The sequence below is a fragment of the Pseudorasbora parva genome, chromosome 14, assembly GCF_024679245.1.
Source record: "Pseudorasbora parva isolate DD20220531a chromosome 14, ASM2467924v1, whole genome shotgun sequence".
NCBI classification, from domain to species: domain Eukaryota; kingdom Metazoa; phylum Chordata; class Actinopteri; order Cypriniformes; family Gobionidae; genus Pseudorasbora; species Pseudorasbora parva.
The window spans coordinates 8706251-8724981 of NC_090185.1; the positions used below are offsets into that span (position 1 = coordinate 8706251).

An 18731-nucleotide genomic window follows, 5' to 3' on the forward strand; every position below is an offset into this window, starting at 1 on the left:
TGTTGATGTTTATCTGCTTACCTCCAGGGCATCCAAGATGTGTGTTTGTTTCTTTATTAGCGTGTGCTGGCCAATTAAGAACAGAGATACCATGGTCCTTAAACCAGGTCCTGGTTACTTTGGTACTGTGTGCCGGTGCCAAGTCCTGTGGGAAAATGAAATCTGCATCTCCATAAAGTTGGTCAGCAGAAGGAAGCATGAAATGCTCTAAAGCTTCCTGGTTTACGGCTGTGTTGACCTCGGACCTCAGAAAACACAGTGGACCAACACCAGCCTCTCCTATCTCCCTCCAGACTCTGGGACCCCGATTTCCAAAGGAAATGAAAAATCTACTTTCATTAGAGAACATAACTTTGGACCACTCCTCAGCAGTCCAGTCCTTTTTATCTTTAGCCCAGGCGAGACACTTCTGACGCTGTCTGTTGTTCAAGAGTGGCTTGACACAAGGAATGCGACAGCTGAAACCCATGTCTTACATACGTCTGTGTGTAGTGGTTCTTGAAGCACTGACTCCAGCTGCAGTCCACGCTTTGTGAATCTCCAGCATATTTTTGAACAGGGTTTGTTTCACAATCCTCTCCAGGTTGCGGTTATCCCAATTGCTTGTACACTTTTTATACCACATCTTTTCATTCCCTTCGCTTATCTATTAATATGCTTGGACACAGAGCTCTGTGAACAGCCAGCCTCTTTTGCAATGTCCCCTCAAATAGTGCCCTATTTAATAGTACATTTAAGGTGTGTATGTGTGTGTGTGTGGGGGGGGGGGGGGGGGGGATTGTCTTCATACAGGTTTGGAACAACTAGAGGGTGAGTAAATGATGACAGAATGTTCATTATTTGGTAAACAATCCCTTTAACCTAAATTGTATTAGCTTTTAATAACCAAATGGTTATTTTGGTGAGCAGAGGGGATGGCAAGAACTTTTATGCATATACAAAAAATCTGCCTTTTGGGCATGCGCACAGTTTAAGGATGAAATCTACACAAACAGGGCCCTTGGACTCCTCTGGGGCCTGTGCCAATGAGTGTGACAAACTGAAGACTAAGTGTTCCTTGATGAGAAATCACTATAATAGCTGTTGCTAGTGTGTCCCATGGTACATATAGGCTAAAGATAGGAGCTGGTATATCATGAACACATAAAGCAGTATGCATACTCTATTACCAGAGTACACTACACTAGTCAATCAGTAACCTTTCCAAGAACAAAAATGTTAAAGGTGAAAGTTTAGTGCATCTCACATTTCAGAACATACACAGACATGATAACTCAAATCAAACGATGAATCAGTTCAGTCATTTCTGATAACATACTTTAAAAATTAATTTAGTGCTAAATAAACTCACATTCGAGCCATTATGCGAGATTCAGATCTGTTTTAATAGCATTTATCAGATGAAAGTCCATTTTAAAGACTTTGATGGAAAGTGAAATGTTTGGTTACAGCATAATAAACCCTGCTTTTATAAACTTATAATTTTCTATATTTCAACAGCTAATAAAAACATTAGTGTTAGTAAAAGGCAAACATCCATGTCCTGTACATACTGATTTACACCATAGTAAGATCATTAAAACAGTAAGGCTTTTGTGTGTGTTTGGTATATAACAGTATCTTAGCTGTGAAACTTAAAGGATGTTTCTGAAAACATTTACATCACAATAGGCGTTTATCTGTTAGTATCAAAATAATCCTGCCTACACTGAAAATTACAAGTACAATTGGTGGAAAACACTATGTGATAAAGCACTTTATAGTATACAAGTATACATATTTTGTACATAAAACAAAGTAAACTCTTGTCGGAATGTCTCCATGAATAAGGCAGTAGAAACCAGAATGGCCATGCATACTGAAGTGAAGCTTAACATTCAACTTAAATTAAATCAAATGAAAAGACAATGCAGCATCTCAAAACACATCGCAAATCCCCCCCCTAAATACAGATCCTAAATATAGATACAAATATAGATACAGATATAAAAATAATATAATATAGACATGGAGAATGAAACATTTTACCATGCAAACACACAGGTTCGTGGAAATTGTCCTTTAACACATTTATCCTTACACACATTCAACACATGAATATATAAGATAGCACACTGTTTCAGGCTGGGCACAGCAGGTTTGGCGGTGTAGCTGGTGGACTAGATCAGCCATGCAGTTCATCAGCCAGATTGATGAAAGAAAATGATATATAATAAATCCATGAATCTTGGGCTAGGCTGTAAGAGTATTGCGTTCTATCCTTCTCGGTCCGGGATAGAGGGACGTATTTGTACGGCACATTTGGACGGGAGCCCTCGATTTGGGACAGCATTCATTCCGCTGCTGTGATGCATTCGGCCTTAGAAGGATGCAGCCTCTGAATTGGGATGAAGCTACAGTCCTTACGTTCACTTTTAGAATCTAAAGGTACAAAACCAAATTGAAAAAAGATACAAAAGAAAGGCTTTTATGATATATATTTTGTGACAACTTACAGGCCATTCAAAACAATAATGTGTGCTGAGCTAAATGTGCTTGTTTTATGTGCATGACATTTTTACCAGTTGAGAACTAATCAAGAGCTCATCAAAATTTGTAAAGGAGTCAAAATGGCCACAGGAATTGAAACGAAGCTAGTCTTCCAAAAAGTGCTTTATTCTATCTAACAGAGAATACTGATCCAAACCATTCCCAGATAGCATGGTGACATTGATTCAATGTTGAAATTCCATCAGAATCATCATTTTGGTTGAGGTTGAAATTTCAATGCTAAGTAATATTGGATCAATGTTGAAAATTCAATGCTAACACCATACTGGACCAATGTTGAAAATTCACTGCTAAATAATATTGGATCAATGTTGATAATTCCATGCTTTTCAGTGTTGAAAAGACAAACATTGAATCAATGCTGATGTTTGGTCATCTTAATTCTCCACCGGTGAGGCTTACGGTCAATCTATCTGTCACATTATTCAACATGTTAAGGCAAGTCCAAATCAATTGGCTACATTTGTGTGAATGTGAGCATATTTATTATCCTCAAAGGATACGATGAGTACACCAACGAGTGTGTGGATTCACAAAGAATACATAAATGTAAATTGTGTAATTGTAAGCCTTTCTTTAAATTTTTCTGGAAGAGTTAAAATTGTATGCGTGTTTGATTTCTGACTCTTCCAATAAGAAAGCTGTAAAAACTATGAATCTTTTTAAAAGGTATTATTTTCCTGCTTACTGGCATGTAATGTTGTCATTCTGTGTATAATGTTATTATAATAAAAAATGTAAAAAACAAATAAAAAAACAAACAAAGAACTTCTACCATAAATTTAGTCTATCAGTTTTAAATAAATAAAAATGTAGCCTATTATTATTATTTAAATCATGTAGAATGTACATGTATTTCATTATTTATCTAAAGAATACAGAGTTAATAAAGAATTTAGAATACGTGTCCCTATCGAATGCGCCCTAATCCAATCCAGCAGGTGGCGGTAATGAACCTTCAAGACATCCACCAATCAACCAAAGCAAGCGCAGCTGAACAGACTTCAATCGCGAAAAAGAGACACAGGACAATGACCATGTTTTTTAGAGGTAAGTGGCCTACAAAAATATAATTATAAAATTCATCTCAATTTTAATTTAGTGTTTTTATTCATCTTTATGTTTTACAACTTGTTTGCTTCTCCTGAGCGAGTTAGAGTGAACTGCAATGTTAATAATAGTCACATGAGCGCCCTCGTAAGTTACACAACCAACGGCCAGGATAATCTTAATACATTGAGTTTCAGTTTGTTTTTCACCAAACCATATCATATTTGTATTCATTTTTTCCCCCTTAAGATTGGCATATACACTGTGAATTGCATCCAAATTCTGACTTGTCAGAATTTCTGGCTTGTTAGTAATTGTGTTCGCCACTTGTGAGAGTATCTCACAGCTGAAGCAGAACTAGAACTGATTGACCTGTTAGCGCGGTGAGGGGAAATACAATCAGCTCATAACTGCTTCAGCTGTGAGATATCATCACGAGAGCAGATCACAATGACATCATTACAGTTTAATCTTTAATGCAGCAAGAAAAAAGAAAAGAGTGAGATCTTTAAGTTCTGTAGGCAGCTATATCAAACTACAGAAATTTTAGTAAACAGTTGTCCCTCCAGTTCGTGTTGTAAATGGAAAAAAAATCTCTTCCAAACCACCATGTAGCCTATACAGCTCCTCTTTTATTTTCTTAATTTAGCTATTTGGTCATTCATTTACTTGTTTCATTTTCACACTTTATTTATTTACTATTAAATACAATAATATTATTAGATAAAACACCGGATATAGTCACCTTGCTTTTTCATTCATTGTGTGTCTGCAGGTCCTTTAAAGTCTATACTAAAATGCATTAAATAGTCCTGAATTTAATGTTACCGTGTTTTAACTGGGATATCAAGATTTTGATAAAATTTCAAGTTTCACTTCATTTTGTAGTAGGCTATATTTGTAATGTATAATTAATCACATTTCCAAATATTTACTAACTTCTTGTTGTTTTAGATGCCGTGAATGCTGATAAAAAGAGGCATCAGAGTTTATCTTTGCTGGGACGGTGCAAAACTGTCTCCATTACAACCTGAAAGGCTTCGGGGCATTGCTCATGGTGGAAACCCCTGAGTTTGGAGTATTTTATTCTTTCTTCTAACTTCTTTCTTTCAGTAGTACTGTGTCATTTCTGTATTTATTGGCAAGTTTACATTTGTATTTACTTCCATTTTACAGATGTAAGTTGTCATGTTTTTCCAGGCTCTTCTCATTTGTGTCATAAATTCAGATGTAATTGTTTCAAGTCAATGTGAGATTTCCTGTTGTAACTGTGGGGGCATAAATAAATACATTTGCATGTAAACTGAAGGATGTTGTTTACTTTGAGTGACTTTTTGATGCAAAATCATATCGACTGCAGCCACACATGGTCTCTGATTAAAATGAATAAAATAAAGAGACAAATGAACTGGCATAGAATCCTGCTGTACATAAAGCAAGATTGATCTATTTTTCATTGTTGAAATAACATTATTTCACGGTGCAAACCTGATGAAAAATCAATGTTATATTTCAATATTGATTCAATGATATTTTGATTGATTCACTTAAATAAGTGGTTTAATTTTAGTTGGAAAACTATTGATTTTAAGCCCATCTTGATCTAATTTTCATCGTTGAAATAACATTATTTCAGGGTGCAAACCTGATGAAAAATCAACATTCTCAACATTGAGATCCCAACATTGATTCAATGATATTTTAGTTGATGCATTAACATTGATTCAACGCTGATTCACTGTTTGTCTGCTATCTGGGTTATCAGTAGTGCAAAATCATGTGAAGTCATATTTGCAAGTCATATTTTCACCGTTTGCATATTTGTGCATGATTCGCATGCTTGTGTATTGCAGAATGACACTGGCCCTCATTTATCAATCTTGCGTAGAAACTGGTGTATATGTTGGCGTAAGATTATGCTTACACTCCTCTCACCGCCTGATTTAAGCCTAGTTCACACTGCCCGATTTTTGCCCCGATTTTGAGTCGCCGACAGGTTTTGTGAAATCGCCGACAAATGCCCGAGATCACAGGCAAATCGGTGCTGGTGCACGCGAGTGACAATCACGCAGTGTGACTAATCAAAGACGCGATCAGAGAGAATCGCCGACGAGTCGCCGACGCCGGTGAGATATTTGGCATGCTAAATATCTGGACCTGTCGGCGATTCAAACTCCTGCTGTGTGAACTGCGTTCTGACTGAAAATTACATCGGCGATGACCGACAGCCAATGAAAGAGTGAGATACAGGGCAGCAGGACGTTCAGGGAGGAGTTATAGAGCAGAATATCAGTATTTTAATAGATATATTTACAATTCTATCAAACAGAAACAAAGCCCAAACATTTGCACATCTAGCCACAGCAGCAGCACATTACAAAATTGTTGTTTACCTCAAACTGTCTTTGCAGAACACAATCCTGGCTCCCTCTGTCTCTCCAACAATTACTTCCGCCATAATCTTTTTTCTTTTTCTCTACAAATCAGCGCACATACAGTTTGAAGCAAACGTTGTGTAGTTTATCATTTTAAATAACAATTCAAAGTGTCGCGCGAGAACTCCGGTCTGACGCACGTGATCTCGCGTTGTTTACTCGGCACATCGCACGTGTAGTTTGGGAAACGTAGTTTGCGCACGGGAGAGAGAGAGCTGTCGGCGATTCTTCCTCTTGTTCAGTCATGCAGTGTGAACTCCTCTTTCGTCAAACCATCGTGCAGTGTGAACACAGCAGTGACTGAATGATACCCCAGATAGTCATGCAGTGTGAATAGAGCAGTGACCCGACGAGTTTGAAAATCGTGCAGTCTGAACTAGGCTTTATGAAACTGTGCGCACCTCTGCAATCCAGGTGTACGCAATACTTGCCCTTGATAAATGCGGCGGCTGAAAACGATCGTCATTAGAATAACACGCCCCTATATATTCAAGTCTCCGCCTCCCCTACGCCCTCATTTTACGCCATGGACACACGGAAGACGGCAAAGAAGCGAAACTTCTCCGATGTGGAGATCGGGCGCGCTCAATCATCTCACTAGTCCACTAGTCAGGGCATTGATTAGGGCATAAGTCAACGGGCAGACTCGCTGATCAGAGCTCTGACTAGTGGACTAGTGAGATGATTGAGCCCATCGAGACCATCACCAGGGAAGTGGGGGAAAAAAAACGAAATTGTTTTATTTGGGAGTTTAAAGAGTGGGATTAAAGGCACCTACAAAAAAAAAAAAAAATGGACCCAAATTACGAGTACTGTTAATAATGTGGAGGTTGAGAAGCGAACTCCAGCAGTTTAAAGCTGTTTGGATGATAAATTACCAGTGCATTATTTTACAGCACGTTTTGAAAAAAATAGCATTTAATTTCGTATCACGGCACATGTATTGGGGTGTACAATAGTGATGATGATGTGATGTGGAGTAAGATTCATTCACATTAATAATTACATGACAATTTGTAAGATTCTTCTTATTATTATGATTATTATTCTTAATGACGCTTGTTATTTAGAAGAAGAATGTCGTTTTTACTGATTTTATTATTATTTAAAAGAAGAAGGTCATTTTTATTATTTTGTCAGTCTGAGTTATTTTAGTCCCAGTCCGTGCGCAGCTGCCGGGCCAGGCGGGCCTGAAACGTCAGATAAAGCGCACAGGCTCGCGACTGGAGGAATACATATGCCTACAAATCAAACGCTTTGGTAAAGTCACACAAATTAAACATTGACGGTCATGTTGCACAAAAATAAACACTGAATGTTGTTGTTGTGGTTTTTAACAGTGGGTCAGCATATCTTGTCAGTGTGTTTTGTGGTGTTAGGAATTGTTTTCCTGCGCATTTTCACTCTAACTCAAACGTGCGTACACCACCTCCTGAGCTGGCGTAGGATTTGAGCGTGCCGTACGCCAACGTCCATATTGATAAATCTCAAAGTCACCGTGGGATTGGGTGTACGCAAGGTGTACGCTAGGAATTTGGTGTACGCACTTTTGATAAATGAGGGCCACTGTGTAAGAGTAATAATGTGTGAAAAAACACAGTGGTGTCTAAAACCAAAAGTATACTACTTTTTTTACGTGTACACGAGTAAATGTGACTTTATTGTTTCCGTGTTAAACTGACGTGTCATTTAGAGACTGTAGTGCTCTTAAATGTACTGAAAATATTTTAAATTGAATTTAAATGAAAACCTTTTAAATGTTCTACCACATTTTTTTAAATGCATCAAGGTGCCCTCAACTCTGTGGCCATATTTTAACATTCATGTGTCTGTATAATAAGTGTGTTGTAGGGCTGTATTTATTGGTTTAGTGGTTGTCTCCACTCTTCTTCCCTCTGCACTCACATTGTTCCACAGCTTTACACGCCCCAGGAGGGTTAGGCCCATGAAGTGGAGGTGGGCCTGGAAAATCCTACAAATGCATTTGGAATAAGGTCAGCTGCAAAAATAACTGTGGTCATACCTTTTCATCTCTAATGGTTCACTGAGTCTCTTTAGTTAACCCTGACAGTAACATTTTACTGGTTCAGGCTGTTTATATTTGTATATGAATCAGCTGTATGCATGTGATACTTGCATTCTGTCTTCTTTGTGTAGAGTTTTTACAGTGATGGTAAAGCGGTTACAGCAGCAGAAACCAGCAGAAGAACACCAGCACATGTTGCTGCTACAGCCTGACCAGATCCTTTAACAATAAAGACAGACATCATAAATACATAATCACTAAAGATTGACTGATTATTATGTAACAATTAAAAGGATATGCTGATGAAAAATATGAGATGGAATTTATATATTTTTGCTTTTGCTGTCCCGAGAAAACCTTTACGTTCCCGTGTAAACTTTCTCTTTCCACTGAGAAACACTGCGTTTGCTTACAAATAACTCGAGAACTCAAGAGCTTCTTGTGGAAGCTCAAACTCACGTTTTAGCTTCAGCAAGAACCAATGAGGTTCATTCTTATGTGTTACGCAGGTACGTTTGAGGACTGATCAGTGTTAATACTGACAACATTTGTGGTTAAACGATTGAAAATCATAGATTAGTTTTACGACCTTTTTATGAACTTTTTGAAGTGTCAAAGTGGTAGTTACGTAGCTGTCAATGGATCGGGACAGAAAGCTCTCAGATTTAACTAAAAAAATCTGTTCTCCAAAGATGAATGTAAATCTAATGGTTTTGGAACGACATAAGGGTGAGTAACTGGTGACAACTTTTTAATTTTGGGGTTAACTACACCTGTAAAGCTCATTTTTCCACTAAACAATAAATACAGGGTAGTAATACTGAACAAAAAATGTATCATTTAAATGAATAAAATGATATACTCAACTGATTACTGCAACACTGAAGCACCTAAAGCCGCGGATGCTGATGTTGCTGCTGCGGCGACGACCGATGCTGCAGTTTATCTCCAGTTTATAAAGTCCAGAGTCTTCAGTTGTGATGTTTGTGATGGTCAGAGATCCAGTCTGATGATCCAGCTTCAGTCTGTCTCTGAATCTCTCTTTACACTGATCATCTGTACAGATCTGACTCTGATCTCCGGTGATTTCAGAGATGAGAGTGACATTAAAAATCCACGTCATCAAATCATTTGGGTGTTTTACTACACCAGGATCTAAAGTGACAGATTCTCCCTCCTTCACTGACTTTCGCTTCATTTTATCTGTCTCTTTACCAGGAACACCTGAAACACAAACCAACAACAACCTGACATATTTTGCTGAACAAAAAAAAGAACTAAATGAAAGTGAAAGTAATTGCATATAAACATTATACTTCAAATACATCAAATGTACTTTGCATTCCTTAGTGAACTAAAAACAATGAGTATGAAATAAATAATAGATGCATTAAACAGTTGATCAAAGACTGTATGATGAGAAACTTGACAAAAGACCACTCTATTTGATTAATTATGCAGCCCTAATTTATCCATACTGTATTTACAATATATACTCCCCTAAAGGATTATTAGGAACACCATACTAATACTGTGTTTGACTCCCTTTGGCCTCCAGAACTGCCTTAATTCTACATGGCATTGATTCAAAAAGGTGCTGAAAGCATTCTTTAGAAATGTTGGCCCATATTGATAGGATAGCATCTTGCAGATGATGGAGAGTTGTGGGATGCACATCCAGGGCACGAAGCTCCCGTTCCACCACATCCCAAAGATGCTCTATTGGGTTGAGATCTGGTGACTGTGGTGGCCATTTTAGTACATTGAACTCATTATCATGTTCAAGAAACCAATTTGAAATGATTCAAGCTTTGTGACATGGTGCATTATCCTGCTGGAAGTAGTCATCAGAGGATGGGGCACGGTGGTCATAAAGGGATGGAAATGGTCAGAAACAATGCTCAGGTAGGCCGTGGCATTCCAACGATTCCCAATTGGCACTAAGTGTGCCAAGAAAACATCCCCCACACCATTACACCACCACCACCAGCCTGCACAGTGGTAGCAAGGCATGAGGGATCCATGTTCTCATTCTGTTTACGCCAAATTCTGACTCTACCATCTCTACTCATCAGAACAAGCAACATTTTTCCAGTCCTCAACTGTCCAATTTTCGAGTTCGAGTTCAGTTTATTTATAGAGCACATTTAAAAATGGCCGAGGCCAACCAAAGTGCTGTACAACAAATTGAGGAAAATTGTACATAAAGTATAAAAGATAAAATAAAAAAATAAAAAAACAGAAATAGATGCAAAAAGGTATAGCCCCCATATATACATCTACATATCCACATATATACAGTCTTGTTCAAAATAATAGCAGTACAATGTGACTAACCAGAATAATCAAGGTTTTTAGTATATTTTTTATTGCTACGTGGCAAACAAGTTACCAGTAGGTTCAGTAGATTGTCAGAAAACAAACAAGACCCAGCATTCATGATATGCACGCTCTTAAGGCTGTGCAATTGGGCAATTAATTGAATTAGTTGAAAGGGGTGTGTTCAAAAAAATAGCAGTGTCTACCTTTGACTGTACAAACTCAAAACTATTTTGTACAAACATTTTTTTTTTTCTGGGATTTAGCAATCCTGTGAATCACTAAACTAATATTTAGTTGTATGACCACAGTTTTTTAAAACTGCTTGACATCTGTGTGGCATGGAGTCAACCAACTTGTGGCACCTCTCAGCTGTTATTCCACTCCATGATTCTTTAACAACATTCCACAATTCATTCACATTTCTTGGTTTTGCTTCAGAAACAGCATTTTTGATATCACCCCACAAGTTCTCAATTGGATTAAGGTCTGGAGATTGGGCTGGCCACTCCATAACATTAATTTTGTTGGTTTGGAACCAAGACTTTGCCCGTTTACTAGTGTGTTTTGGGTCATTGTCTTGTTGAAACAACCGTTTCAAGGGCATGTCCTCTTCAGCATAGGGCAACATGACCTCTTCAAGTATTTTAACATATGCAAACTGATCCATGATCCCTGGTATGCGATAAATAGGCCCAACACCATAGTAGGAGAAACATGCCCATATCATGATGCTTGCACCTCCATGCTTCACTGTCTTCACTGTGTACTGTGGCTTGAATTCAGAGTTTGGGGGTCGTCTCACAAACTGCCTGTGGCCCTTGGACCCAAAAAGAACAATTTTACTCTCATCAGTCCACAAAATGTTCCTCCATTTCTCTTTAGGCCAGTTGATGTGTTCTTTGGCAAATTGTAACCTCTTCTGCACATGCCTTTTTTTTAACAGAGGGACTTTGCGGGGGATTCTTGAAAATAGATTAGCTTCAAGCAGACGTCTTCTAACTGTCACAGTACTTACAGGTAACTCCAGACTGTCTTTGATCATCCTTGAGGTGATCATTGGCTGAGCCTTTGCCATTCTGGTTATTCTTCTATCCATTTTGATGGTTGTCTTCCGTTTTCTTCCACGTCTCTCTGGTTTTGCTCTCCATTTTAAGGCATTGGAGATCATTTTAGCTGAACAGCCTATCATTTTTTGCACCTCTTTATAGGTTTTCCCCTCTCTAATCAACTTTTTAATCAAAGTACGCTGTTCTTCTGAACAATGTCTTGAACGACCCATTTTCCTCAGCTTTCAAATGCATGTTCAACAAGTGTTGGCTTCATCCTTAAATAGGGGCCACCTGATTCACACCTGTTTCTTCACAAAATTGATGACCTCAGTGATTGAATGCCACACTGCTATTTTTTTGAACACACCCCTTTCAACTAATTCAACTAATTGCCCAATTGCACAGTCTTAAGAGCGTGCATATCATGAATGCTGGGTCTCATTTGTTTTCTGAGAATCTAAGAAAACATAAATATAAGGGATTTCCTGGAATAAACTTAATACTTCTATTAAATATTCTATGAGCTGGGTCTCATTTCAAAGGCTGCGTCTTCCGGAGATAGCGTTTGAAGTCTGCATGCGTCATCACGAATGTCTTATATAAGAAAAGTAATCGTAATAAAACTGACTGTTATTCCTTGTGAGATGTACAGCAAAATACTGCAATTTCTTTCTATCAAAGCACTCTAACGGTTTTAAGTACATTTTTTCATACTCTTTCCACCACTGATAATGACTATATCAATAATGACTGTGTCAATATCTGACAATAGTTAGTAGAATAAAAAGCTATAATAAACGCATTATGTGATTTAATGTAATTGTGACTGAACAATAATTAAACGACTCACCACAGACAGAAAGGCAGAAGATCTTTTCACTGATTCTGCGGTTGATGATCTGTAGTTTAAAGCGTCCAGCGTCTGTGTTTGTGATGTTTGTGATGGTCAGAGATCCAGTCTGATGATTCAGCTTCAGCCTGTCTCTGAATCGCTCTTTACACTGATCTGTAAAAATCCTATTTAGATCTCCATTGATTTGAGCTATACGAGTGTCATTAAAATACCATTTAATTGTGTTTTGTTGGTTTTTTTCCACACCAGTGTATAAAGTGACTGAATCTCCCTCCATCACAGACACTGACTCGCCATCTTTCACAACACCGAAGACACCTGAAGAGGAAATTAACAGTGAACTAGAGTAAAGTTTGATGACAAATGTTTATGTTGACATGCTTGACAAAGCCTTGTCTAAAAGTTTAAGTTTGAGGTTTTTACTCAGAGAAGTCAATAAAATGTTGCTAACATGCAGGGGTATTGCAGCTGTGGAGGATGTGGGGGACACGTACTGCACCTTTTTTGACCCAGGCCAGCACTAATATTTCAGCCCGTGTTTTCTGATTTGTTACGTAGATTTGAGTGAACTAAAATTCAGCCAATTGAAAGGCGAGTCATCTGTTGGGCGTGTCTGCCATGAACTTCAAATATCATGTTGCTCTTGCAATTTCTTTGTTTGGCTATCACCAGAACAATCTCATTTTAAGATCGAACATTAGTCTGGGGAGTCTGCTCTGTAGGCTAGAAAACAATCAAAGCAGAGGTGAAATGCTAGCCTAGAAATCTAGACGCACCCTAGCGGCAGCAAAACTAATCTGCCCGCGAGTGTCGTCTAGCAACTCTCAATACCCTTCTGAGCTTTATTCGCCTAACTCTTGCCGGGCCAATCACATCATGTAAAGAGTCGGTGGGCGGGGCCATAATGACGACGGCCGAGTTCCGTTTGCGTACTTCTAGTAAACACAGAAACTGGCGAACGGCGGTCTTTCGTTTTGACCGTGACTCTGGAAGACTTGGAGTTAAGCTTTTCTCTGAGAAAAGAACGAAGAACGGCACTGAAGTCATTCTTAAAAAGGGAAGATGTGTTCTGAGTTTTGCCGACCGGATACGGTGAATGTTTAATCTTTCAACTAGCTCTGCTTCACCTTCGTTGCTCTGGTTGGTGTAGCGCTATCCTATCGCGTGCAGAGGGAGTTTGAAAGACAACCGTTTATCCGCCCCTCGGATTGAGCTGTCTATGGTGAGTTTCCAGACCAAACATCTTGATGAGGGTCTGGCTTGTCAGGCTAGTGAAATGCCCAAACATTAAGCCAAAGCTTTTTCTTTTATTTTCTAAACGAAAGAGCTCTGGCTGAAGGTTTGGAAGTGGTTAAATTAAATGATACTCACCAATGACAGTAAGACAGAAGCTCCTAATGCTGCGGATACTGCAGCTGCTGCCACTTCTGATCTCTAGATGATAAAATCCAGCGTCTGTGTGTCTGGTGTGTGTGATGGTCAGAGCTCCAGTCTGATGATCCAGCTTCAGTCTGTCTCTGAATCTCTCTTTACACTGATCATCTGCACAGATCTGACTCTGATCTCCAGTGATTTCAGCGATGAGAACGTCATTAAAATACCACATCATCACATCATTTGTGTTTTTCATTACAACAGGATCTAAAGTGACAGATTTGCCCTCCTTCACTGACTTTCGCTTCACTTCATCTAGTTCAGCAGAAGAAAGACCTGAAACACAAACAACAGATGATGGAAGAGGTGTTTTGGGGGAAAGTATACAAATAACTTCGGGCAAATTTAGATTTGCTCTGCAAGTAGTCTGGCAGAGCTCATTCAAACCCATGTCTAATCCGTTGAAATCGCGGCACAAATCAGAAACATTGAAGCGGTCTTTACACGATGCCGACAGCACAGCGAAGGTGAAGAAGGATGCCGCTGTGGAAGATCACTCATTCGAATCAGCTATCGCGTCTGTTTTAAGTGATTTAAACTTTTCCTTTTTGTTAAAACTCGAGAAAAGAACAACACTCGTTACATATATATATATATATATGTAACGTTACAGCGGCTACTGTGATGAGGAGAATAAGGAGTGAGATCATTTGCTAACACCATAGCCTAGAAATCTAGACGCACCCTAGCAGCAGCAAATCTAATCTGCCGCGAGTGTCGTCCAGCAACTCTCAATACACTTCTGAGCTGTAAAAACCAAACTCTGGTCAGGCCAATCACATCGGGCATAGAGTCAGTGGGCGAGGCTTAACATAATGACGCTGAGTTGCACTTGCATGCTACTAGTAAACATAGAAACTGGCGAACGGCGGTCTTTCGAATCAGCTTTGACCGTGACTCTGGAAGACTTGGAGTTAAGATTTTCTCTGAGAAAAGAACAAAGAACGGCACTGAAGTCATTCTTAAAAAGAGAAGATGTGTTCAGAGTTTTGCCGACCGGATAAGGCAAAAGTTTAATCATCAACTAGCGTTAGCTCTGCTTCAGCTTCGTTGCTCTGGTTGGTTGTAGTGCTATCCTATCGCGTCCAGAGGGAGCTTGAAAGACAACCTTTTATCCCGCCCCTCGGATTGAGCTGTCAATGGTGAGTTTCCCTTGTGGATTTAAAATGGCCTCTGCGTATGTCCGTCAAGACCATAGGGTGTCCCATTCGTCATTTAAGCTTAAAGAAGGGTGCTTTGTGGCTGCTTTGCGCCCTCGATGCACACTACAGCTGAGCCCTCAAGCTCGCGAGCTACGCAGAGGACTTCTACACGGCAGCCAAAAAAAAAGTCCCGGCTGAAACATCCTCCCTCACATCTCAGTAGGGGGGAGGGGGAGATGTGAGGAAGGATGTTTGGGAATTTTTACTGCTCCTAATTCATTTACTTAATGAACTGGTCTTAGTGGGCTAAGCTAAATGCTATCAGAATGTCACCGCGCGTCAGAGCGATTAAGTGTACGCACTGAGACGAGAGAGGTATATATCAACTCATCTTAGTTAAGGGAATAACATAGTTTAATATGAAAAAAGGTGAAGTATCCCTTTAACAAGGCTACTAATAACCGCAGATATAAAAACATTTCCTGATAATCATATTATAAAAATGACGGAATGAAGAAATGTTTCTCTCATATAGCCAGAGATATTTTACATTAATAGTTTTATTTTGACAGTAACAATTAGGTTGGGTTTGATTTAAATGCAGAGGACAAATTACAAATATGGACTCACTGAGTAAGTGATCTTAAATTACACAAATTAAACTCACGGTTTACAGTATAGGCCTGAACGAGGAGCCCTGGAAGCCTATTTCACCAACATGATAAACGTAACGACGTTGAAAGTGAATGCTAATATCAGAGTGAGTTCTAAACACATTCTAAAGTAAAGCCATTATTAGCATTAACACACATTATGTTTCAAAATGAGAGATTATTAAAACAGAAATACAAATAAAAACAGGCAGGGTCGGCGCCAGAGCCCTCTATGAACATCAAATATTCAGATAAACTCTGAACATCACTAAACTACAGCAAAAATAAAAGCAAAAAATAAGAAAAAAGACACTAGTTAGACAATTTAGCCGCATGACTAATTTAAACCACAACAAATGCAGGCAGCATTCACTTTCATTTCATGTCGGGGAGATTCGTGCTCATGCAGCCTAAGTCTGAATGATGCATCATCATGCTGTACCTTTGAAAATTAGTATTTGTGATGCATTCAAGCCTAAATGTCTGACAATGGCCAAGTAAAAACACACACTGCAGTGCAAATTACAAATGATAAATACATTTCTGTAGAATGAATTAGATGAGTCACTTTCGGTTTTACACAACAGCCGAAATGTCTTACCATGGTGGAGTAAACACAATAAGAGCTCAGTAAAGAGACGCTTCATCTTCACCACGTTTCCACAAAAGGCTTGATACCCAACAGAGCTTAGGATCGGCGAAAGAGAAGAGAACCTGTATATTCCTGATTTTTTTCCCTCCCCGGGATGATAGGGGAATTACCGCCTTTTTCGTCTGTGATTGGCTAGAAGGGCTCTCCTCCGATATTATTTTGAATTATTTGATATGGCCGTGAAACGTCATCATCTCACGCTCATACTCACTCTGACACACACACATTATCAGCTGTCTTTCTCGTCTCGCGCGTATGGTGGGGGTGTGTGTCAGAGTATGAACGTAGGTGCCTTTATATGTGCTTTTATATATAGATTACTTATATTAGTAATATATTATATTACTTTTCTTTGGTAATAATTTGGACATAATAGTTTCCTTAAATAGTTTCTGCTGAGCAGGCATGATAAAAGTTAGGACCATCTCTGGTCACCTCAGGGAGCCTTAATGAACACTGTTGACTGTTCTGTTAATTGTGCTGCTGTTCTAAGCAGTGGCGCCTCCAGAAATTTTTCATAGGGGTGGCCAGATGGGGCCACTTAAAATCTTGGGGTGGCACCCCCAAAACTAGAAACCATAATTTCAGAATTTTATTCTACTTGTGTAAACCGGCCTGTAGCAAGTCACGACACATAATTCCCCGTCTTCTTTTACTAAAAAATATTTTTTGACTTATTTACTTACCAGTAGTCTTCGTGGTTAACTTCTTTTGAAATAGAGTGCCGAAGTTATGACGTCACTTTGTAGGCCAAAACGCGGAAGTGAGTTAGCATTTTAGCACTTCCGGTTCCCTCGCTCTAAAGTCTATGGGTTTTTTGAATGGGTTTTTGCTAAATCGCCTGAAATAAGGTCTGTGGTAAACAAAGCCTCTAAATATTTTCACGTTTTAAACTATGACATAAAACACACTAGTTCTAACCTGCTTGTGATTTTTTTTTTACTTTATTGTGTCTAAAAAACGGCGGTTGCTAACAAGTTGCTAAAAGGGACTACATCCTTTGGCCGGGACTTTAGACGTCATCGTGACAAACGGGAAATCTCACCAGCCCGCGTTTAATTCACTTTTAAATTCTGTAAGTAAATGTTTAATAAAAATATAAAAAACTAGCCCACGTTTCAGCCTCACGTTCTTAGAAGTTTACCTTTCAGTTAATATACATATAGTTATATATTTAGTCCTTTCAAATAGTAGTGTTTCCAAATATTGTTGTACACAGAAATCTGTGATATTAAGGCAACCGATTACCAGTTCTTCATTTCTGTGGAGACTGAGACTGTAGTGTTTTGTTTTGTCCCGAGATGGAACCACAAGTCGTCGAATGAAAGCTGTGCTGTTCTACATGTCCAGATTTATAGTGGCTCTCTCCTCGATTATGATCAATCGTCTAAGGAAAAGGACATACGATTGTAAATTGATACGGCTATAGCTTACGTCGTTAATGCTTCTGAGGTGGTGAAAGCTCATTTTTTTTCTGGCGAATTAGCAAATGGTATGCAAACATACAATCAAACATAATACAGTGAAAGATCATCTTTAAAGTCTTTTTGGGGCACGATGATCATGCATAATAGCCTAATCTTAATCACAAAAGAAAATAATATTAAGGTTTATATAAACTAACAAAATAATAAACAAATAAATAAAACATTTCATTCGAAAACAAATCTCAGAGAGGCACGCATAAACCCAATTAGTTTCTAACATTTTTGGAAAAAACGAATGGGCAATATTTCTCATGAAAAAGTGGATAAGTGTTCATACACAGCGCAGATCATAATGAGCGAACGTGTTTTTTAAATAAAGTTTGAGGAAGCTTGATGATGACGTAGATCCGCGACTGTGTGCTGTAGTCCGTTTATAGCTTACTGTTAGCATTTTATATTTGACGGCTTTATTTAGGCTTCAAACGGTAAACATTTTCGATTCACTTGTAAAGATTATCTTGATAGACAAAACGGTGATAACTCTTTGTTGAACACAGATCTTATTTTTTGTGATTGTCCAAAAGTCTTTGGGGAAAATGCATAGGCTTTTGATCGAGGGAACCCATGCGCCGCTAACTTCCGGGTTGGCCTACAAAGTGACGTCATGACTTCGGCACTCTATTGTTGACTGACAGGCATGCGCTGACCTGTTGCTGTCTGAGCGCGCAACAGCGGCATCCGGGGAGGGGCGGGCTACTGTGTGTGATCGAAGGTCTAGAGCGGCTTGCCTGCCTGGCTGTGCATTCGGGATGAAATGCATCACTGATGCTACAAAAATGTATACTGGCCAGTGGGGTGGCGCCACTGGTTCTAAGCCTGTTTGCTAGTTGGGAAAACTTATAGCCTATTTGTATGAGGTGGTTGTCAATGTTACTCCACTGCAGTGTACAATAGTCATTACATGTCACTGCTTTCCATACCTTGTTCCTTCTGAGTAATTGTTTGTATTATTTAATGGACCTTAAGTCAAAGCTGAGAATGATGATGCATCAGTAGTAGGCAAAATAGTGCTGTTTTATTGTATTGCATACATCTTAAAGGGGTGATGGATAAATTGATAAATCAACTTTCCCTTAAG

General features: G+C 38.9%; 1 protein-coding gene across 2 annotated transcripts; it reads right to left on the minus strand.

The window, feature by feature from the left end:
- Positions 1 to 1432: 1432 nt before the first annotated feature.
- Positions 1433 to 16298, minus strand: LOC137040029 (uncharacterized). Of its 2 annotated transcripts, XR_010897808.1 has the most exons (6): positions 16116 to 16298; positions 13657 to 13995; positions 12283 to 12603; positions 8929 to 9285; positions 7941 to 8280; positions 1433 to 2421 (listed from the first exon to the last, which is right to left on the minus strand). XR_010897808.1 is itself a non-coding variant. In XM_067415432.1 (5 exons), the coding sequence occupies exons 1-5, from the start codon at positions 16159 to 16161 to the stop codon at positions 8198 to 8200; spliced, it is 1146 nt and encodes a 381-aa protein (XP_067271533.1). In that variant the 5' UTR covers positions 16162 to 16298; the 3' UTR covers positions 7606 to 8197. The 2 variants fall into 2 exon arrangements, 1 of the variants encoding a protein (XP_067271533.1); XM_067415432.1 differs by lacking the exon at positions 1433 to 2421 and having other exon boundaries at positions 7606 to 8280.
- Between the last annotated feature and the right edge of the window lie 2433 nt (positions 16299 to 18731).

Coding starts and splice junctions, on each gene's coding strand:
- LOC137040029 (XM_067415432.1), bottom strand. CDS start 16,161: ATGAAGCGTCTCTTTACTGAGCTCTTATTGTGTTTACTCCACCATG. Junction 12,604..13,656: donor CTTCTGTCTTACTGTCATTG/GTGAGTATCATT, acceptor TTTCCTCTTCAG/GTGTCTTCGGTGTTGTGAAA. Junction 8,281..8,928: donor CTTCAGTGTTGCAGTAATCA/GTTGAGTATATC, acceptor TTATTGTTAAAG/GATCTGGTCAGGCTGTAGCA.